Source organism: Salvelinus fontinalis, chromosome 32 (assembly GCF_029448725.1).
Source record: "Salvelinus fontinalis isolate EN_2023a chromosome 32, ASM2944872v1, whole genome shotgun sequence".
Taxonomy (NCBI): Eukaryota; Metazoa; Chordata; class Actinopteri; order Salmoniformes; family Salmonidae; genus Salvelinus; species Salvelinus fontinalis.
This window is the reverse complement of record NC_074696.1, coordinates 36,564,295-36,587,432: the sequence shown is the minus strand read 5'-3', so window position 1 is coordinate 36,587,432 and position 23,138 is coordinate 36,564,295. Positions and strand designations below refer to the sequence as shown.

At 42.4% G+C, this 23,138-nt stretch overlaps 1 protein-coding gene across 3 annotated transcripts in view; it reads right to left on the bottom strand.

The window, feature by feature from the left end:
* LOC129831207 (collagen alpha-1(XIV) chain-like) overlaps positions 1-23,138 on the bottom strand; it is a 93,882-nt gene that overhangs the window by 7,199 nt on the left and 63,545 nt on the right. For 2 of the 3 annotated variants that reach the window (XM_055894332.1, XM_055894333.1), the window contains exons 26-46: positions 22,992-23,115; positions 21,772-21,915; positions 21,444-21,608; positions 21,299-21,337; positions 20,315-20,453; positions 19,574-19,716; positions 19,136-19,245; positions 17,190-17,348; positions 16,315-16,392; positions 15,955-16,041; positions 15,652-15,705; positions 13,739-13,834; positions 12,079-12,132; positions 9,760-9,813; positions 8,137-8,190; positions 7,769-7,840; positions 6,722-6,757; positions 5,984-6,050; positions 5,584-5,772; positions 4,378-4,455; positions 2,982-3,137 (exon numbers count right to left, since the gene is read on the bottom strand). In XM_055894332.1, the coding sequence (XP_055750307.1) occupies positions 2,982-3,137; positions 4,378-4,455; positions 5,584-5,772; positions 5,984-6,050; positions 6,722-6,757; positions 7,769-7,840; positions 8,137-8,190; positions 9,760-9,813; positions 12,079-12,132; positions 13,739-13,834; positions 15,652-15,705; positions 15,955-16,041; positions 16,315-16,392; positions 17,190-17,348; positions 19,136-19,245; positions 19,574-19,716; positions 20,315-20,453; positions 21,299-21,337; positions 21,444-21,608; positions 21,772-21,915; positions 22,992-23,115 (2,098 nt within the window). The remainder of the gene's footprint in view (positions 1-2,981; positions 3,138-4,377; positions 4,456-5,583; positions 5,773-5,983; positions 6,051-6,721; positions 6,758-7,768; positions 7,841-8,136; positions 8,191-9,759; positions 9,814-12,078; positions 12,133-13,738; positions 13,835-15,651; positions 15,706-15,954; positions 16,042-16,314; positions 16,393-17,189; positions 17,349-19,135; positions 19,246-19,573; positions 19,717-20,314; positions 20,454-21,298; positions 21,338-21,443; positions 21,609-21,771; positions 21,916-22,991; positions 23,116-23,138) is intronic. The other variant, XM_055894335.1, reaches the window with a different exon arrangement.

Below are 23,138 nucleotides of genomic sequence, written 5' to 3'. Positions count from 1 at the left end.
TGGGTGACAAGCCACATTTCTTCAGCTTCCGGAGGTTGAAGAGGCGCTGTTGAGCCTTCTTCACTACAGTGTCTGTGTGGGTGGACCATTTCAGTTGGTCTGTGATGTGTATGCTGAGGAACTTAAAACTTTCCACCTTCTCCACTGCTGTCCCTTCGATGTGGATAGGGGGGTGCTCCCTCTGCTGTTTCCTGAAGTCCACGATCATCTCCTTTGTTTTGTTGACGTTGAGAGAGAGGTTGTTTTCCTGACACCGCACTCCGAATGCCCTCATCTCCTCCCTGTAGGCTGTCTTGTCGTTGTTGGTAATCAAGCCCTCTACTGTTGTGTCGTCTGCAAACTTGATGATTGAGTTGGAGGCCTGGGGGCGGCCCGTCAGAAAGTCCAGGACCCAATTGCACAGGGCGGGGTTGAGACCCAGGGCCTCCAGCTTGATGATCAGCTTGGAGGGTACTATGGTGTTGAATGCTGAGCTGAGGTCAATGAACAGCATTCTTACATAGGTATTCCTTTGGTCCAGATGGGATAGGGCAGTGTGATGGCACAGTGCATCATCTGTGGAACTGTTGGGGCGGTATGCAAACTGAAGTGGGTCTAGGGTGGCCGGTAAGGTGGAGGTGATATGATCCTTGACTAGTCTCTCAAAGCACTTCATGATGACAGTAGTGAGTGCTACAGGGCAGTAGTCATTTAGTTCAGTTATCTTTGCCTTCTTGAGTACAGGAACAATGGTAGCCATCTTGAAGCATGTGGGGACAACAGACTGGGATAGGGAACGATTGAATATGTCCGTAAACACACCAGCCAGCTGGTCTGCGCATGCTCTGAGGACGCGGCTAGGGATGCCGTCTGGGCCAGCAGCCTTGCGAGGGTCAACACGTTTAAATGTTTTACTCACATCAGCCACAGAGAAGGAGCTGGGGAGGCGTAGTCCTTGGCACTGTATTATCCTAAAAATAATTATATTATAACATAACTCAAAAGAAAGGAGTTTGCATTTTGGCGCAGTCCAGGCAGTGCTGAGAGGGATATTTTGGCCTGCTCTTTCTTCGGGGAGCTGCGATGGTGGCACTATATTATCCTCAAAGCGGGCAAAGAAGGTGTTTAGTTTGTCTGGAAGTGTGACGTCGGTGTTCATGACGTGGCTGGTTTTCTTTTTGTAGTCCCTGATTTACTGTAGATAATGCCACATACGCCTCGTGTCTGAGCCGTTGAATTGCGACTCTACCTTGTCCCTGTACTGGCATTTCGCTTGTTTGATTGCCTTGCCGAGGGAATAACTACACTATTTATATTCAGTCATATTCCCATTATCCAATACATACAGTGCATTCGGAAAGTATTCAGACCCCTTCCCTATTTCCACATTTTGTTAAGTTACAGCCTTTTTTCCTCTTCAATCTACACACAATAACAGGTTTTTAGACATTTTTGCAAAAATAAAAAATGTATTTACATAAGTATTCAGACCCTTTGCTATAAGACTCAAAATTGAAGGGCCTTGGTCAGGGAGGTGACCAAGAACCCAATGGTCCCTCTGACAGAGCTCCAGAGTTCCTCTGTGGAGAACCTTCCAGAAGGACAACGATTTCTGCAGCACCCCAGCAATCAGACCTTTATGGTAGAGTGGTCAGATGGCAGCCACTCCTCAGTAAAAGGCACATGACAGGTCGCTTGAAGTTTGCCAAAAGGCATCTAAAGGACTCTCAGACCATGAGAAACAAGATTCTCTGGTCTGATGAAACCAAGATTGAACTCTTTGGCCTGAATGCCAAGCGTCACGTCTGGAGGAAACCTGGCACTATCCCTTCGGTGAAGCATGGTGGTGGCAGCATCATGCTGTGGGGATGTTTTTCAGCGGCAGGGGCTGGGAGACTAGTCATAAGGCTAATAATGTATTGCATTTATTACCTGAAAGAGGTAGGCTAGAACATATATATAGGGCTATGTATCAAATCTAGGAGAGGATTATCTATTTTGTATGCAATTTGAATGGAATTGATGGAGAGAGAGAAAGACTGCGACAGACTGCTTACACGTGTTTTAATTTAAAGCAAAGATATTCGAGTGATAGGCTTTTTTTCTGTAGCTGCAAAAAATAAATACAAATCTTTACAATTACAAAACAAGGTGACACCCGAAAGTCAGATGGAGATGGGTAAATTAGAGGCTCATTCGGTCTTTATATTACTGTAGCATAGGCTATGCTGCAGCAAATGTAGGCCTACCTGTCTCACGAAAAAAAGTGACCATGATGAGATGATACAGTAGGTCTACATGCACTGTGAATTGCGCTCCATACAGAGATGGGATGTCTGTCCCCACCCTGAGCGTTGATTCATCATGCAGAGGCTGTAGAGAGGCCAGGTTTAGACATTGCATATCCTTTAACAGTTCCATTTCACAACATGCTGTTCAGACAAATAATTTATAATAATTTACAGTTTTCTCAGTTATTTATCCCGGGAAAAGGGAGTGATTTTGGGAGGTAACCGGGTTCCCGCCATTCAACCCTAGTCATGTTGTCTTAGCTTCACCTTGAAATACAGTGAGTGTGGATAAAGGTGTGATTCGGGTCAACCCTCTGGCGGATTTAACCCAATGAGAGCTCTTTGCTCAGGTCTCCCTGTCAAAGAACTTCTGATGGATTAAATTCGTTAGTGATTGTTTGACAGGGTATGATACAATACATCAGATATAAAGACATTAAAAAAGGCCAGATTCAGTCCGAACCCTTTGACTCTGATTACAAACCCTCAGCCTTGCTCAAGACTTTAGGCTTTTTAAAGCATTCTCAGAGAGTGTATCCCAGGTAAGTGTTATCTACAAAACAACATGATGGGAATGACATTGGAATTCTCTATATATGGCAAAAACATTTAGATCTAATGTATTGGACTTTGTATTTTATATAATTTTATGTTGCCTTGTTGTGTTTTGGTGTGTTTACAGTGGTAGGGGATGACGATTGCCATAATTACCTCCTACGTTGTAGCCCACACAGGAGTTCTGGTCACAGTATCCAGGAGGTCCAGCCGACCCCACTGGTCCAGGGATACCCGGCCGCCCAGGTGTTCCAGGGTTCCCCGGCCGACCAGATGGACCCTGGCTACCTGTCCGGCCCTGACCCGTTGGTCCTAGAGGAGAGAAAAATGTGGTGAGGAGAAGGCGGAGAAAGGGAGGAGTGTGTTTTAATACATTTTCAATTAACACTGAAGGTTTTAACTTTGAGCTACATTCCGAAGTGAAATCATCATGTGAAATGTTAAGGCAAACCTTTGAAACATGATGGCATTATTATTGTCTTCATTGTGACTAAGAACACTGCATATTGAGGTAGAATTCACCAAGTTAAAGGGGTAGTTCACCCAAATTACACATTGGTTTCCTTACCCATTTGTGGCGCAAATCCCAAACAAGTCACGGGACCGATATTAGCATCATGTCCAAATCATACGAAAGTATCTCAAATGTATTATAAAGCTCAACAAAGTCATTTATCGATGTTTTGAAGATAATGTGCGAAAAATGCTAATATCGGTCCCATGACTTGAATGCGATTTGTGCCGCAAATGATAAAACATTAGCATGTGGAAACAGTGCCAGAGAAACTAAACCAAAGTATGGATTGCTGTCATATCTTATCCATAGACTGCTTACAGGGTAAGGGAACCAATATATAATTTTATAATTTGTGTGAACTATCCCTATAAATCTAGTAGTGTGCTTTGAAATAGAATCCATGATTAGTCCACTGATTGGCCAGACTTCCTCAACTCTCCACAAAAGGAAGATAATCAGCACATTTATCATTACCCAGCAGTCTGTACCAATAAGCATAAGCTTTTGTGTCTTTTCCTCAGACCCAAAATGCTATTATTACTGAGCTGTCTCCATCAGGAAATGCTATGAATATCCTTTTTCAAATATCCTTGGGGGCACTCATCTCCCGCATGCCAGATTCCGAAGTGTTCTCTCAGAGTTCTCTCCTGTGGCCCAACCTGGCAACTGCTTCAGGATTTCAATCAACACACTGTATCAGCTAGACTACAATCAATACAGGAGTCAATAGCTATGCCCTCTAATAAGGTTTCATTAAACCAGTAAGGGCAGCTTAATGATTAACAACCAAAGTAAATTAAATAAAACTCAAGCTACCTTCTCCATTTCATATGTTACCCTTGAATCAAGACGGGAGCGCTTAATCAAAAACAGATCGTATGACTTCCTATTTTCTAATCCACCCGCTCAGATGTTGATTTCCTCTGCAGAGGCTCGGTAGCAAAGGAAGTCCCTGGAGGAAAATTGAAGTTGGAACTGTGCATTTTTTGGGGGGAGGGGGTTCGGGGGGGTTTCAGCGGGCATTGTTTTGGTTACCTGGGGGTCCGACAGGGCCTCTGGGACCCTGGACTCCTGTGCCTGGGCTTCCCTTGTCACCCTTCTCTCCTGACAAACCTGGACAGACAGAGACCAAGGGGACACACACTTTGAAAAAATGCAGAGAAGTGGGCATGCTTATCTCCTTTCCGTATTATATCACCATCAGCACTAAAAGTGTCATGAACAATATTGTTGATCTACCTGTGTAATCATTTTATTCTGATTATATTAGTGTGTCACACCCTTATCTTTTCACCTGTCTTTGTGCTTGTCTCCACCCCCTCCAGGTGTCACCCATCTTCCCCATTATCCCCTGTGTATTTATACCTGTGTTCTCTGTTTGTTTGTTGCCAGTTCGTTTTGTTTCATGAAACCTACCAGCGTTTGTTCCCCTGCTCCTGTCTGTGCTTGCTCCTGTTTTCTAGTCCTTCCCGGTTTTGACCGTTCTGCCTACCCTGCCCCTGCCTGCCATTCTATACCTTGCCCCACCTCACTGGATAAATGTTTTTTTGTTATTTTAATACATTTTTTTACCTCTTTCGTGGTATCCAATTGGTAGTTACAGTCTTGTCCCATTGCGGCAACTCCCATATGGACTCAGGAGAGGCGAAGGTCGAGAGCCGTGCGTCCTCCCAAACACAACCCAACTGAGCCGCACTGCTTCTTGACACAATTCCCGCTTAAACCGTAAGCCAGTTTCCGACACCCTTTGTGTCGGAAGAAACACCGTACACCTGGCGACTATATCAGCGTGCATTGCGCCTGGCCCGCCACAGAAGTCGCTAGAGCTGCGACCGAGCCTGGACTTGAACCAGGATCTCTAGTGGCACAGCTAGCACTGCGGTGCAGTGCCTTAGACTAATGTGTCACTCGGGAGGCCCTGCCTCACTGGATTATTGACCCCTGCCTGCCCTGTCCCTGAGACTGCCTGCCGTTCTGGACCTTTTGCACCTTCTCTGGATTACTGACCTCTGCCTGCCTTTGACCTGTCGTTTGCCTGCCCCTGTACTAGAAATACATTTTTGTTTCTTCAACACTGTCTGCATCTGGGTCATACCTGAAACCTGATAAATTATGTTTTCTCACGTTACCTGGCAGTATCATTTACTGTAATATCGTCTCCCACAAGCTTATGGCATAAATTACATGACTATATCTTCACTTGAAAGCTTAAGTTAAGTCAGAGTCTTCTCTATACAGTACCTCTGGCTCCTGGTTGTCCATTTTCTCCGTTGGACCCGGGGAACCCTGGTCTGCCCGGGGGCCCCTGCTCTCCCTGTGGTCCTGGGCCGCCCTGCCGCCCGGGCTCTCCTGGGGGACCTGGAACGGTGCGGACAGAGACGGGTGCGCTGGGGATGTGGTTAAGGATGGAGCTGTAGCGAGCCATGTGACCTGTGGGACAGACGTCAGACAGAGGTCAGTGGCACATGAATGGATGCCAACGGCAAAATACCCTTACACTTTCATAGACAACACTCACATTTTCATGTACTGTATACCCCTTCCACAGAATACACTTACACTCAGACACAAGACCTGTGCAATCACACATCCACACACACACAGGAAGAGAGCCAGATGGAGGATTAAAAAAATGACTCACTCTGTATCAGCTGCTCACAGACCTGCCGGGCGATTGCTTGGACCGATGCCTGGGATTGCAGGTCACCCTGGAGAGGAAAAAACACATGGTGACACCAAGTCCATGGCTACACTCCAACCTGTTTTATCGTCCCCACAGGTAAAATATCCTCACCATTACTTAGGTAGAAATTATGCCAGCCATGAATTTGACATCAACTCTTTTAATTGGAAAACATAGCTGTTGTAGCCAAGCCTAGATGTTGCCTTTTGAGCCTTGTCTAAAAACCTTATTAGCAATTCAATGTTTGCTGTTACGTGCGACACCAATCCGTAAAGTACTTAACACTAGAACAATAGCTCTTTAAAATAGAACTGCTGTGAAGTAGAAACCCTTTTTCTACAGCTGAGTAACACGGCTCTAAAGCTTTAGCTTATAAGGTATGCAAAATGTGTTCTGGTTGCAGTACAACGTGTGATACTTCTCTTCAGAATATTTGTTGTAATGGCAATTGTTTACTGTCAGACTTTCAGAGAACCCCTATAACCAAAAGCTGAGGAACAACAATTACTTGAAAGGAGGGCATTACTTGTTTTGAACATTGATGTTAAGAACAGTACTTACGCCACATAATTATATTATACAGAACAAGGTAAGTATCATAAGATATCTCAATTCAATTTAATAAATGCTGTTTTGGCATGAATGGGTGGGTGCCACTGCTGCCAAAGCAATATGTTTGGTATCTCTATGACTTACTCTTTCTCCCTTCTCTCCTTTGTTTCCGGCAGGACCCTGCAACAGAACAAAAGGCAGAATGACAATGGACAGAAAAGAATGAAGTAAAACTGTACAAATTGTTTGAGTTGTCAATTGCTGTTGTCATCTTTTTCCTTTTTGCTAAGGTCATTATTTGAACCCTGGCATAACCATTTCTCTGCAAAGGTCATATAATAACTATGCAGTACCAGTAATTACATAGAGGCACTACTATGTAATAACTGCTAACCTTCTCTGGCTCTTGGTCTTTGGTTGGACGATACGCTGTCCTACAAAATTAATGTCGATAATCTTGCGAGGAAGTTGACTGAAATTGTGATTTTATTCTCGTAACAAGGCTTGCTTCCCATTTGAGGCTAGAAAGATGCTTGTTCAAGACACCTTTCTTTCTGAAATTGATTATGGTGACTTAATATACAGTGCATTTGGAAAGTATTCAGACCCCTTGACTTTTTCAACCAATTTTTTTCATGTTACAGCCTTATTCTAAAATTGATTAAATTATGTTTTCCTCATCAATCTACACACAACACCCCATTATGACAAAGTGAAAACAGGTTTTTACTTCACTGTATAGTTCCTTAAATGATTTTCCCTGTCTCTAAATATCCCCATCGAACTGTTACCCTCTCTCCCAGATCCTTACACATACACGTAGAAATATGGCATATTCCTGACCATGTGACCTGCCCTAGAATAATGCCTTGTGTTCGTTATAGTGTGTAACTTTCGTTGGTCAAGACATGCAGTCAGGAAAAACTCTGGGTCTAATTATGATAGATACACTGTACTGTAGGACTATGTACAATATATTTATATACTATATGGCTTTGCTGTCTCTCAAGACCTCCCTCCCTAATCCTACACAAAGCGGGCAAAGCTGATTGAAATGACATCATACTGACGTATCTTGTTGTAATGATGCAATTTCAATCAGTTCCGCTTGCTGGGTATTTCCTCAGCTAGTGGGTCAGCTCTGCTTCAGTAGTAGTAACATGCATGGACATAGAGGTTCAGATAACTCACAGGAGGTCCCTGGTTTCCCAGTGACCCTGGAGGTCCACTTGACCCTGGTGACCCAGGAGCTCCTGGAGTGCCCTGTGGGTAAAACACAAACAAACAAATTGTCATCTCACTGATTGAGCAATCACTCAAACGTACAACGTGTAACTTTGGTTTTTCCAGTGGTAACTTGAGGTACTACAAAACATTTGGCCAAGAAGCAAAAAAGAAAACAGTCACATTCGCCAAGGAGCACAAACAATTGACCTACAGGGACAATACCTTTGACAAGGACGTATTGTAAATTGCAGATTTAATTTTACAATTCATTTACATTAAATCAAATTAATTAATCAGTTCCTGATGCTAAATCCACAAACAATCATACTCACTATAGTCCCTGGAGGTCCTGTTCGCCCCTGGGGTCCATCTTTACCAGGAAGTCCCTGTGGAAAGGTGTTACAAGTACATATTCATGCCTATGAGACTGTGCTATTATGGCAGCTCATATACCACGACTTCATATTCACATAAATCTATTCCTTTTGATTACAATGCTTTCAGAAAGTATTCAAACCCCTTGACTTTATCCACATTTTGTTACGTTAGTCTTATTCTAAAATGGATTAAACTTTTTTACCCTTCGTCAATCTTCACACAATACCCTATCATGACAAAGCAAAAACAGGTTTTTATAAATTTTTACAAATTTATGAAAAATAAGAAACTGAAATATCACATTTACATAAGTATTCAGACCCTTTACTCAGTACTTCGTTGAAGCACTTTTGCCAGTTATTACAGCCTTGAGTTTTCTTGGGTATGACGCTACAAGCTTGGCACACCTGTATTTGGGGAGTTTTTCCCATTCTTCTCTGTAGATCCTCTCAAGCTCTGTCAGGTTGGATGGGGAGCGTCGCTGCACAGCTATTTCCAGGTCTTTCTAGAGATGTTAGATCAAGTTCAAGTCGGGGCTCTGGCTGAGCCACTCAAGGGCATTCAGAGACTTGTCCCAAAGCCACTCTTGTGTTGTCTTGGCTGTGTGCTTAGGGTCGGTGTCCTGTTGGAAGGTAAACCTTTGCCCCAGTCTGGGGTCCTGAACGCCCTGGAGCAGGTTTTCATCAAGGATCTCTCTGTACTTTGCTCCGTTTATCTTTCCCTCGATCCTGACTAGTCTCTCAGTCTCTGCCGCTGAAAAACATCCCCACAGAATGATGCTGCCACCACCATGCTTCACCGAAGGGATGGTGCCAGGTTTCCTCCAGACGTGATGCTTAGCATTCAGGCCAAAGAGTTCAATCTTGCTTTCATCAGACCAGAGAATCTTGTTTCTCATGGTCTGAGAGAATTTTAGGTGGCTTTTGGCAAACTCCAAGCGGGCTGTCATGAGCCTTTTACTGAGGAGTGGCTTCCGTCTGGCCACTTTACCATAAAGGCCTGATTAGTGGAGTGATGGTTGTCCTTCTGAAAGGTTCTCTCACCTCCACAGAGGAACTCTAGAACTCTGTCAGAGTGACCATCGGGTTCTTGGTCACCTCCCTGGCCAATGCCCTTCTCCCCGATTGCTCAGTTTGGTCGGACGGCCAGCTATAGGAATAGTCTTGGTGGTTCCAAACTTCTTCTCTTTAAGAATGATGGAGGCCAATGTGTTCTTGGGGACCTTCAATGCTGCAGATATTTTTTTATACCTTTCCCCAGATCTGTGCCTCAACACAATCCTGTCTCAGAGCTCTACGGACAATTCCTTCGACCTCATGGCTTGGTTTTTGCTCTGACATGCACTGTCAACTGTGGGACCTTATATGTCCAATCAATTGAATTTACCAAAGGTGGACTCCAATCCAGTTGTAGAAACATCTCAAGAATGATCAATGGAAACACTATGCACCTGAGCTCAATTTCGAGTCTCATAACAAAGGGTCTGAAAACTTATGTAAATAATAACAAAATGTGGAAAAAGGGAAGAGGTCTGAATACTTTCCGAATGCACTGTAAACAGACTGACAAGACCTTACCCTTGTTCCTGTTTGTCCCGCTCGACCTGGTGACCCAGGAGACCCAGGAATGCCCTACAACCGTAGAGAGAGAAAACAAAAAGGTGAAAACAAAAAGGCCAGTTAAGAGTGTCAGCATGAATACATTTGTATTGACAGGCTCGGATGGTTGGACCATTATCCTAACTCATTACAGATAATTAATGTTGTGAAGCCGGAGCTGTTTGTAATACACAGTCTCTTGTATGACCTTCACAGCCGTCAAAGTCAAATTCCCTCACTCAGACACAACGAGTACTGAATGCCAATGGCATGGCTCAAAGCCTATTACAAACAAAAGTATGCATCTCCCAACCTCTACAGTTATTGACAGGATCCATCTTAATTGGCTCAGAGATTGATTATAATGAAAGTGTATTGCATCTTAGGCATGAGTCATTACAACAGAGGGGAGAATAGCTATTGTTTTGTAAAAACTGCTGTGATGTCTCGTTACGGTCCAGGCAGGCGCTGCCCATATCCACAGATCTAGGATCAGATTACCCTACCGCCAATGCTCAGATTTACCATTAGGAGGATGGAAAGACATCTGACCCTGTATCAGTGGTTAACTTCTTATGGCTGAAGGGGCAGTATTGAGTAGCTTGGATGAAAGGTGCCCATTTCAAATGGCCTGCTCCTCAGTCATAGTTCCTAATATTTGCATATTATTATTAGTATTGGATAGAAAACACTCTAAAGTTTCTAAAACTGTTTGAATTATGTCTGTCATATTGGCAGGCAAAATCCTGAGTTGAAATCAAAACAGGAAGTCAGAAATCTGAGCTTGTCTGTATTCACCAGAGTCCCTTAAGAAATCCAATTGAGTTATGAATGATGTTGCACTGCTTAGGGGTTCCACTAGATGTCAACCATCAATAGAAATTCCAATGAGACTTCTATGACGTTGTGGGAGAGAATGAGAGCAGAATCAGTCAGGTGTCCATCAAGCAGCCATTTCCTGAACATGCGTTTTCTTCATGCAAGACACTGACGTTCCATTGCTCACGCAGACAAGAACGAATGCTCCAGTTGGAACTTTATTGAAGCTATATGTTAAAAACATCCTAATGATTGATTCAGTACTTAGTTTGAAATGTTTCTTCGACCGGTAATATCACATTTTGAAGTTTTTGTCCGATATAACGCTGACCAGAATTAGCTTTTGGATATGTAAACCAGACGCGCTAACAAAAGAAGGTATTTGGACATAAATAACGGATTTTTTCGAACAAAACAAACATTTATTGTGGACCTGGGATTCCTGGTGTGCTTTCTGATGTAGATCATCAAAGGTAATGGAATATTTATCATGTATTTTATTGTTTTTAGTGATGCCATCTTTGCAGCTGTGGTATGCTACTTTTGAGCGCCCTCTCAGATTATAGCGTGCAATTATTTTTCCGTAAAGTTTAAAAAAAATCTGACATAGCGGTTGCATTAAGGAGAGGTATATCTATAATTCAATGTGTATAACTTGTATTATCATCTATATTTATGATGAGTATTCATGTTGAAACGATGGACTATGCAAAGTCACTTGATGTTTTTGCATTTAGTGAATCTTGTAGCCTCAATGTAAACTCAGATTTGTTTTATATAAATATGAATTTAATCAAACAAAACATGCATGTATTGTGTAACATGAAGTCCTATGAGTGTCATCTGATGAAAATAATCGAAGGTTAGTGATTCATTTTATCTCTATTCTGGTTTTTGTGAAGCTATCTTTAGCTGGGAAAATGGCTGTGATTATTTTGGGTTTTGTGGTGACCTAACATAATCGTTTGTAGTGCTTTCGCTGAAAAACCTATTTGAAATCGGACACTTTGGTGGGATTAACAACAAGATTACCTTTAAAATGATATAAGACACATGAATGTCTGAGGAATTTTAATTATGAGATTTCTGGTTTTTGAATTTGGGGCCCTGCACTTGGACTGGCTGTTGTCATATCGGTCCCGATATCGGGACTGCAGCCATAACAATTAAGACCAACTTCTACCTTCTCCTCTTATTACCTGTGCAAATCCTTTAATGCATTGAAATAAATCTGACATCACATCAACCAAATGGTAGCAGAAGCTCTTTCACTCAAATTATGCAGCAACTCTCTTACCAGAATTCAGAATGACATGTTCCCATTAACAGCTACCTTACAGAGATAGATATTCAATATGCCATTCAAAAGATCTCCCTTTGGTGCAATGGTGTCATTTGAATGTCATTTGAAGACTGAATGCCATTTTGTGATGAGGGTAAGTGTGTCTGAAAGGGCAGGAAGTGAATGGTGGTCTTTACCTGTATTCCTGGAGTGCCAGCTGCACCCTTCTCACCTCTTTCTCCTGGACCACCCTGAAGTTGGAAAAAACAACAATAAATATCAACAGCAAATATCAAGCTTATTTGGAGGCTATTTCATAAGTTGGGGTCGTCACTATCTGGTCACAGTGTGCGTTCTAACTACAAATGCCATTTGTTTCCCAAACTCTTCCAGTAGCTGTACCTTTAATTATCCCCTACCTGTCACCATAATCCTGAATTAACAGCAAATAGATCATGTCTTCAATATGGCACTTCTGTATGTTATACCATCGAATACTTTACCATAGGCTGGCTTAAACATGGCCTTAGTAAAGTTAAGACATCTGGGCGTATCCTTTAATGTTTTACCTGTCATTCAGTAAGTCATTGTTCTGTTAATGGGTTGGCGCCCCCCCCCCCCCTTGGGTTGTGCCGTGGCGGAGATCTTTGTGGGCTATACTCGGCCTTGTCTCAGGATGGTAAGTTGGTGGTTGAAGATATCCCTCTAGTGGTGTGGGGGCTGTGCCTTGGCAAAGTGGGTGGGGTTATATCCTTCCTGTTTGGCCCTGTCCGGGGGTATCATCGGATGGGGCCACAGTGTCTCCTGACCCCTCCTGTCTCAGCCTCCAGTATTTATGCTGCAGTAGTTTATGTGTCGGGGGGCTAGGGTCAGTTTGTTATATCTGGAGTACTTCTCCTGTCTTATCCGGTGTCCTGTGTGAATTTAAGTATGCTCTCTCCAATTCTCTCTTTCTTTCTCTCTCTCTCTCGGAGGACCTGAGCCCTCGGACCATGCCTCAGGACGACCTGACATGATGACTCCTTGCTGTCCCCAGTCCACCTGGCCGTGCTGCTGCTCCAGTTTCAACTGTTCTGCCTGCGGCTATGGAACCCTTACCTGTTCACCGGACGTGCTACCTGTCCCAGACCTGCTGTTTTCAACTATCTAGAGACAGCAGAAGCGGTAGAGATACTCTTAATGATCGGCTATGAAAAGCCAACTGACATTTACTCTTAAGGTGCTGACTTGCTGCACCCTCGACAACTACTGTGATTATTATTATTTGACCATGCTGGTCATTTATGAACATTTGAACATCTTGGCCATGTTCTGTTATAATCTCCACCCGGCACAGCCAGAAGAGGACATAGCCTGGTTCCTCTCTAGGTTTCTTCCTAGGTTTCGCCTTTCTAGGGAGTTTTTCCTAGCCACAGTGCTTCTACACCTGCATTGCTTGCTGTTTGGGGTTTTAGGCTGGGTTTCTGTACAGCACTTTGAGATATCAGCTGATGTACGAAGGGCTATATAAATACATTTGATTTGATTTTGATTTGATTTGATTTAATACCAATGCAGGTGTAACCCAGTACTTCATATTTGACTGTTCTGTTTACAGTCTATTAGGTTACGATTCATCCTCCCACCTTTACGGCTTACGTTTAACAACATCACTTGGGCGAGAAATAATCAACATCTGAGTATTACAACAGCTTTTAAAATGTAGACTTTATAGCATGCCTAGGTAAATCGGGGACTGTAGCTACTGTATGTTATGTGTGTTGGGATACTAGACTCCTCTAATATGTGCAGTATTAGATTGTGTGTGTCTGAACTAATGAAAGTGAATGAATGTGTGTGTGTGTATGTGTGTTTTACCGGAGGGCCCATGATGGTACGTCCACTGGGCCCCTGGGGTCCAGGAGGCCCCTGCAGCCCAGGAGTACCAGCGTCCCCAACTGGACCTATCGGTCCCTATCACAGAGACAGAAGAACACATTGATAAAGTAGATTAGAATATAGTTAACATTTTACAGTAGTTCTAGTTAAATTCCCTGCTTTCTACAGTTATTACAACAATCTAGTATCACTGGAACAAACAGAGGAAATACACACCAAATTACAAAGTACAATCTCACTGAACAGTAGTACTGTAAACATTTTTTATTTACATATAGGCCAATAATAAGATAAGATAGTCACCAGACAACATTTTAATCCACCATCTCCCTGACCACCTTCCCCTGATCAAGCCATAAACTGTCCCTCTCCATCTTTGAAGGATGCATGCACTCACATGATCTGGCCACTATTGGTTAACCTAGCCAGTGGTGGAAAAAGTACCCAATTATCATACTTGAGGTAAAGTAAAGATACCTTAATAGAAAATGACTCAAGTAAAAGTGAAAGTCACCCAGTAAAATACTACTTGAGTAAAAGTCTAAAAGTATTTGGTTTTAAATATACTTAAGTATCAAAAGTAAATGTCATTGCTAAAATATACTTAAGTATTGTAAGGGCTGTCGTTCTCCTCATCCTCGGACGAGGAGAGGAGAGAAGGATCAGTGGACCAATACGCAGCATTCGGGAAATAAGCCATCTCTTTATTTGTAACGACGGCAACACGAAAACAAAAAAACACTTACAAAATTACAAAACAAGAAAACGACGTAGACGAAAACCTGAACATGAACTTACATAACTAACGTAAAACTCACGGACAGGAACAGACTACATCAAAACGAAACGAACAGCCAAACAGTCCCGTATGGAACATACATCGACGAAACAGGAGACAATCACCCACAAACAAACAGTGAGAACACCCTACCTAAATATGACTCTCAATTAGAGGAAAACGCAAAACACCTGCCTCTAATTAAGAGCCATACCAGGCAACCCAAAACCAACATAGAAACAGAAAACATAGACTGCCCACCCAAAACACACGCCCTGACCATAAACACATACAAAAACAACAGAAAACAGGTCAGGACCGTTACAAGTATCAGTAAAAGTAAAAGTATAAATCATTTCAAATTTTCTTATATTAAGCAAACCAGACGGCATCATTATTATTTTTTTTTATGGATAGCCAGGGGTACACTCCAACCCTCATACATAATTTTATACACCTGTCAGCAACGGATGTGGCTGAAATAGCCTAATCCACAAAATTGTATATATTTTATTCCATACAACTGCCTTCATCCTTTATACATTACCTGACCCAGGTCTGGGTGTCTGAGAGGGGGCTTTAGTCTAACTCAGTGATTTAACTGCAAATCAGAGACCCGCGAGGCTGCTCTCTGTCTGTCTTGTCATGAGCCTACCAGTCGCAGGTCATTGACTTTCATGGGGGCACGTTGCATCTCCAATGAATATGAAATTCATGAGAGTAGAAAGACCGCATGGGTGCACTGCGAGGACGGCTGCATTACAAGGACCTTTACATGCTATAATAACACCCCATTCAAACACCAGTACAATTTTCTGGGACTTTCAAGACCCATGCAATCCAAGTCTAATAGCATGAGAGTGAGAAATGAATAAAAGATTAGAACTTTGCAAAGGGCATTTACAGAAAGAGTGGGTTTTCAGCCTAGCAGTATACAAGGGATATTTTATGGAAGAGAGGTATCCAAGAGGGTATGTGTCTGGTATCCATCAATGAGGGTATGTGTCTGTCCCCCCACCACCCACCCACTGAGTGCTTGTGGAATTGTTACAAGCTGCATTGACTTTCATTGTGTTTTTATTTACATGAGTGTGTGTGTGTGTATACACTGTACCACAGCTCCTGGTTCTCCACGGTCCCCTCTCCCTCCTCTGATCCCAGGTCCTCCCTGTTGATAACACAAACACCCACACACCCTCTGTCACACTCCATCAACATAAGGACCACAGACCTTAAAGACACACACTATCAACACATCCTAAACACACTATCACACATCGGGTGTATGTACTCTCCATCCCCATATGTCACACTGTGTTCTGTTCATCAGCCACTGAATGCAATGAATGAATTCCTAGCTCAACAACAGCTGTAAGTAACACATAATGCTGATTAAGGAGAGAAGGAGGGTCCTCACAGGGGGTCCAGTGGGGCCAGGGGGACCTTTGCTTTCCTGGCTGCAGGTGCAGGCACGGGGCATGGCAGGACAGTCCTCCTCCTTCCTCTTAGAGATGAGACAAATACCACCATGACATGACAATACATGCAACACAAGAGTACAATGGCCTATAATTATGATAATGACCAAAGCATAATGATAAGGACGATAATGCTAAAACAAATAATAGGATAAGGACCTTATGATAACACAATAACAAGATGACACAATATGACATCTATGACACGATCCTACAACATCCTACGACACATTACAACAAAGGTTAAGGTCATCCCACGTCAGTCAGTAGATGAGATCAGTAGTGAGGCGTGAACTCACCAAACCAGGAAGCTCACAGCACTTGTCTCGGCTGGCCCAGGACGTGCTGCAGACGATGTCAAACGACTGCAGTTGAAACTGAGGACAAAAAGAGCAACAAACACACACATCTTTTTTTACATTCACTACAAACATGTTGTTACTTGACTATTCGTATCTTGATAGAACTAGCAGCAAGCTGTGAATCTCCTAAATAAGACCTGAGAGAAAGTATGATAATTATTCAGTATTACGCATTGCTAACAGAATTGTTGCACATCTCTTATTGAGGAGGAAGAATCTATCAATAATTGGTCTCTCAAAACAGATTGCTCTGTTTTCTCCTGTGCTGAAATGTGTGAAGAGTTTTTGTCTAAGAAAGAAAATGATCAAGCCTATCAGAGAGTACTATTACTACTAGAGAGCTATTCGAGTACTACTAGAGAGCTATTAGAGTACTACTAGAGAGCTATTCCTGTATGAGGATATCTGGGCTATTTATGGAACTGGGAGATTGGATATGAAAAGTACAGTTGTTTATTAAACTTGTTTCTATTTAGTGGAAAATAGATCTTGACATGCTGATGTGATTATACTTCATTCAAACTCTCTGTCTTAATGCTGTTATAAGAATTCATAACCTAGGTCATAGGTAGTTTATCACCACTCTATTGAATACTCCATGACACTAAACACCATACTGTATGTTAGAATTCAGCCCGACTGCACATAAAATAAGAAGAATCAAGGGGTAAAATACATAGAAATCTAATTACGGAATATTGACATGGATATTGAATGGGGATGTCCAAAGAACTACAGTATATTCTAGTAATTCTACATCGATGTCAAAACATGTATGGTATACCCTCTCTGATCTATCTGTCACAGCTTACCGGTGCAGAGCTGTCCTTCTTCCCCCTGGAGCGCACCATGCGTCCCAGCACCTCCAGGCCATCCGTGGTGATGTTGCCCGCCGCGTTGATGGCCTTCTCCCCTACTAGCTTACAGTCAATGACAGCCTTGGCGCTGGTCTTGCTAATAGCCATGTGTAGCTACAGGGAAAATGAAGAACCAGGCCTGGGTTCAAATACTATTTTACATTTTTCAAATACTTTGAGCATTTGCCAAAGCCTGCCTGGTGTGCCAGTTCGGCAGGGTTTACACTTTTGCGGCTATTCTATTGGTTCCATGGCGCCAGGCAAGCTCAATCCTAAACACAGCTAAATTATCCTAAATGATTTGAAATAGTATTTGAACCCATGTCTGTTTGGAACACAGACGCAGTGCGATTGAAACATCTTATATGCGCGTCTCAATAAATCACTGGGGAGCATTAAAGAGTTACGGTTTCAGAAAACAGACTGAGGTTCAAAGAGACACAGGCTGTAAAATAAGGACAGATTTCTGCGCGAGCATTCCACTAGTCACCCGAAACAAAAGAGTCAGTTTTGAAGTCGGGGGATTTCAGATGTTTTTCTACCTTTGACACGTCAAGCTTCTACTGTATGCTTCGTTGGAAATGCGATGTCTCGTGGGGGAAATATATGGGGGAATTTCAAGACATTACTCTAGCAAATATCTATTCATACCTGATTATCAACTGTGAACGTGTGTCTTTATGAAACAGCACTTTCAGCTTTGTTTGACATTGGTGCATTACTATGTTAAAGCGCTGATAAGGATGGAACTGTAGCATTTCCTATGTACTGTATTTACCTATTTTTTTCGACAAAAACAGATTCCCGATGAATCATTTGAATGGAGCGTCTTAAAAAAAACACCCACTGCAATGCAAGGAGTCAGAGAAGTATCTAGCCGTTAGTCAAGTCTTCTTGAGAAGTAATCTAAAATATTACCACATTATCACCAAGCCTGATGGGCGAAGTGCTGACAAGATGACACATGAGAATATTTATGGATTGGCAGGGGAAAGAATTGCAGTAATCACTGGTGATAATTTGCTGAGGAAAAAGGCAACAGTGGGTTACATGAATCCAGGCCATAGTCACTTTCAGTCACATCAAGTTCCTCCTCCCTGCATAGTATAGTTTGTTTAGCTTGTTTGAAAGTGGCTATGATTCAAATTTGCATTCATTATCCTGGCACCCGAAATATAATATTTCGGGTGCCAGCTTCATTCCACATGGTTAGCATTTTTTAAAATATGTTATTTTATTTCAGCAGATAGCAAGTGAAATATGATGGCCATTTCTTATGAACATCATAATGGCACAGTACTACCCACACTATATATTAATGCTACAGCTACACACTGTTTAGTGGTCCTGTGTGGCTCAGTTGGTAGAGCACAGTGCATGCACCACTAACGGTTGTGGGTTCAATTCCCACTGGGGGAACCCATATGCATGAATAAAAGCATTTGCTAAATGGAATATTATATTATCATTGTGCAGCAAAAAAGTTGAAACTATTTGAATAGTCAAAACATAAGTGATTTAAAAACGGCATCAAAAAAGGTAGGTGTTTGTTTCAGGTGCTACGTCTCACTCATGGATGATAATGTAAGTTGCCAAGCAAAGTTTTGGCATCAATAGAAAGAGGATGATTATGACATTGGCAAGTGGGTGAATATCCTCATTCACTTAAGCAGCAGGCCCTGGATGTGGGCAAAGGTATTGTTAGAACATAGGAGTCTACAGCCATGTATCAGGGCAAAGGTATTGTAAGCTCCACTGATAGCCAGACAAGAGTGACTTACCATCACTCAACAAGCTGGCTTACAGCCAGGAAGCAGGACATCCCCTGAGGTGTTAGGGTGATGTTGCAACAGCGTTGCACTGAGGAAGTGAGATAACAAAGAGTGTTTTTGAACTTTGACCTTGTGGAAACTGCCGTAGAAGAGCTTCTTGATCTCAGGTCCCTCGAAGGTCACAGTCTGAAACTGTCCTTTGTAGTCATGGTTGAAGAAGGTGAGGGTCTTGCCACCGTCTAGCGTTGGAAAGAGAACGTTTGCCTAACTTTCTGCAGTTTCATAACATATTCAGTACAAACTCGAAAATAGTGAGGAATGTTCTCGTTTCAAATAGAGGAGGCATGGACGGTTTACTAGACATGTAGCCTACTATACACAAAGAAAATGTTTCAACATACGAATGACTTACACACAAATCATTGTGCTGCTCACAATTGATATATTAGCAGAGACACCATACAAAATGTCCATTGCTTTGCCTATCTTATGACAGCAACCAAACAATGGGAACTTGACACACGGTCCCAGCTAAGACCCTGCCCCGTCCCCCGGCATCCTACTCACTGTCCAGAATGAGGCCCACCAGGGGCTCGTTGTCCTTGTTGAGGATCTCCCACAATGCAAAGGGCTCCTTGGGCGTTTCAGGCAGCAGGCGGAACAGCATAGTGATGGTGTAATCGGAGGGCAAACCCTCGGGGTGGATAAACCTGGGGTGGAAAGTTCCCAGAACAATAGGCTCTAGTCTGAACATACAGTGGCTTTTGTTGTAGCACCTTCACAGAGTTCAACTGCTATCAAACACCATTTCAAAAGCTGTTTCAACTTGCCAATTCAATTCTTTCAATAGTGTCATTCAATTCTAAAAAGAGGTTAAGCTCAGGAAGCTATTGTTTCTTCATACTGTATATGTACCACATTTGCGGCATTATAATTTGGGAATGAGACACAAAATGACTATGTTTTCTGTGATGTGGGATTGTTGCAGAAATACACCAGGTGAGGGCAGCTGTCTGTCATTATCACCATCTCTTCATTGTAATAACAGCATTTTCAGGCCAAGTGACAGGAAAAGAGGATTCAATTCAGGGGAGTAGAGTAAGTTGTATGTTGTAAGGTGTTGTTTATGTTATCATTGGGTAAGTGGTGCCAATACTTACCGCTGTCATAGAGTAGCTTTACCTGTATCATGCTCATTGTACTCACTGACTTTTTGTCGCTTTGGACAAGAGTGTCTACTAAATTCTACATGATTGATAGAAGGCAATGTACTGTTATGCCTTTTAGTTAAGATGCTAGTGTCCATACTTGGTGGGCTGGGCAAGGAGGGAGTTGTTGTGCAGGCGGAAGCAGGGGAAGCTGTTGAAGGTGCCAGGCTCCATGGACACTCCTGATACATGTCCATGCATACCCTCCACCAGGCCAAACATCTCCATCATCCTGAAACCTGCAGCCACAACATAAACAACCATGAGTTGGTTTAAAAGCAGACATGTCCATGCACAGTACTACTGACAAGTAAACATAATCAGTTTTTTAATTGTGACTGGCTGTTTTCATCATGACTTCTCAATTCTGAGCTTCTACTTCTTATCATTATGTCACACCCTGGCCTTTGTTATATTGATTTTCTTTATTAGTTTAGTTAGGTCAGGGTGTGACATGGGGGATGTTTGTGTGTTTTGTCTAGTTTAGGGTGTGTTTTGTTTAGGGGGTTTTGTAGTATGTATGGGGTTGTGTTCAGTGTAGGTGTTTAGGAAAGTCTATGGTTGCCTGATTTGGTTCTCAATCAGAGACAGCTGTTTATTGTTGTCTCTGATTGGGAGCCATATTTAAGGCAGCCATAGGCTTTAGGTGTTTGTGGGTAATTGTCTATGTTGAACGTTAGTAGCTTGTGTTTGCACTTTCCTTTATAGCTTCACGGTCGTTTATTGTTTTGTTTTGTAAAAGTGTTCGTTTTCGTGTTTCGTCATCTCTAATAAAAGAAGATGTACTCATATCCCGCTGCGCCTTGGTCCGCTTATTATGACGATCGTGACACATTAAGATATTCTGACTTACATGTGCACTCGGAAAGAGGCCATTTTAAGTAGTCTTAAGTCCAGAGTTTGCACTTATCTGATGTGCAATTAGCAGGAGTCAACTGTACTGTACCTGTTCAATTTACAGTGATTTTGTGCATAACAGTTATACTGGGGTCATAACTAGTCAACGGGTCTGAGAGTAGAGAGGCCTTGACTGTGCCCTGTGTGCCAGGACACATGAATAAGTAAGTATGCTCCAGTCTCTAACCTGGCAAGGTACTGCCACTCATCGCCACTGAAGGACAAGCTGAAAGACAAAACATTTATGTCACTGCATGGATAAAAATACACACAATAATATGCCCCCTGTGCTTTTAAATAACATATTTAGATTTTGCTCCTGTAGGACTCACTGGCAGTGGCAGCCTCACAAACAAAAGTGACCAGCTTTTCCTCAATTTTCTTGAAGGCGTCTAAATCATCCACAAAGAAAACGTGTCTCCCGCTAGGCTTGCTGGCGATGCTCACCAGCTCCCCGTAGTCCGCATCCGCAAAACCAATGGCAAAAACAATGTACCCTGTGAAGAAGGTAAGCATACAGTATTGCCAATAGTGTGTTATGTACATGCCTAACTAAAACATTTTGTTGGATTAACATATACAGATACTTTTTTGTGTTGTAGAATGTTCTTTTCATGTACCATAATCTATTCAATTAAATTATTGCATCATGTGCCTCACCTTCCATCTGCATCTCTTTGGAGACCTTGTTGACATCGTCCTGAGAGCGCCCGTCAGTCAACACCACCAGCACTTTGGGGATGCCCCTCCGGATACCACCTCCCACTGTGAAGATGGTGTCTTTCACATGCCGGATGGCTAGCCCTACAGTAAGAGAATTAGAGGGAGGGATGGAGGGAGAGAAAGAGAGAGGGAGGAAAGGAGGGGAAGATAAAGAAAGGAGTTACACTCACAGCGATATCGACAGCAGGATATAGCCAGGTTCCTTGGTAGAGGATCGTGGTGTTGGGTTATCACTATCACTGCAAAAATATTCAGCAACAACACATTTTCTTCGTTATTATTCCCACCCCACCTGCAACAATACACATTACACACAAATACAGCATATTCAAGGGAGAACACAATGCAACAATTAGCATTACCAAGCGGACTTCTTCGTTGCACCCGTTTGAGAAAAAAACATTGTTAGATGAATGCATTATCGCTCCCCTTAGGGATCCACTGATTAATGACAGCATCTCACTGTTCTTCGGAAGCCGGGCTTGATTACTTTGGCCTGCTTGATTACAATGACTGATTATTTTTCAGCAGGTTACAAAAGGAAAGTCAATAAAGGGTATTTCTGTTCATCTGGCATCTACAGCTGTCTCAATGGGATTCAGTCATCCTGTTACTTTACTGTTATGGTAGTCCATTTAGACATACAAAAAAAAAGAAAAGAAAAAGAAACTTAAAGGGAAACTCCAAAATATTTCTACTTCATATTCATCATCTCCAGCACCACCCCAACATCAACATACTATGTCAAAATGGTGCGTTTCTATGTTCTGTCGAAAAGAAGATAAGTGTTTCCAATGACTTCATCGGTGTGCGTTGTGTGATTTTGACCAATTGTGAGTAGGCATGTACTACTAATAACCTACTAATTGTCTACTAATTGGTTGATGATGTCATTGGAAGCACTTATCTTCCTCTATTTTTTTTACTACAAAACATAGAAAAGTGCCATTTTCACATATGTTGATGTTGGGGTGGTGCTGGAGATGTTGAATATGAAGTAGAATTTTTTTTCAATTTTAATTTCCCTTTAATGTATGCTTCAGAGTAATAGTATGAAACTCTACATTGGTAGAGAGTGAATAAGGTTTGACAAAGGTTTGCCTTGATGGTCAAAACATTGTTTTTAATATAGTGAATAAGGCCCGTTGTCCACTTGCCTGTCTTGGTGTTCCCTCCCTTATAGGAGATGCGGTTAATGGCCTCTAGCAGCCTCTCCTTGTTGTCGTACGAGTTAAGTTTGAACTCGGTTCTGGCATCGTCACTGAACTGGACAATGGCAACCTGATAGGAGAAAGATATTTTGA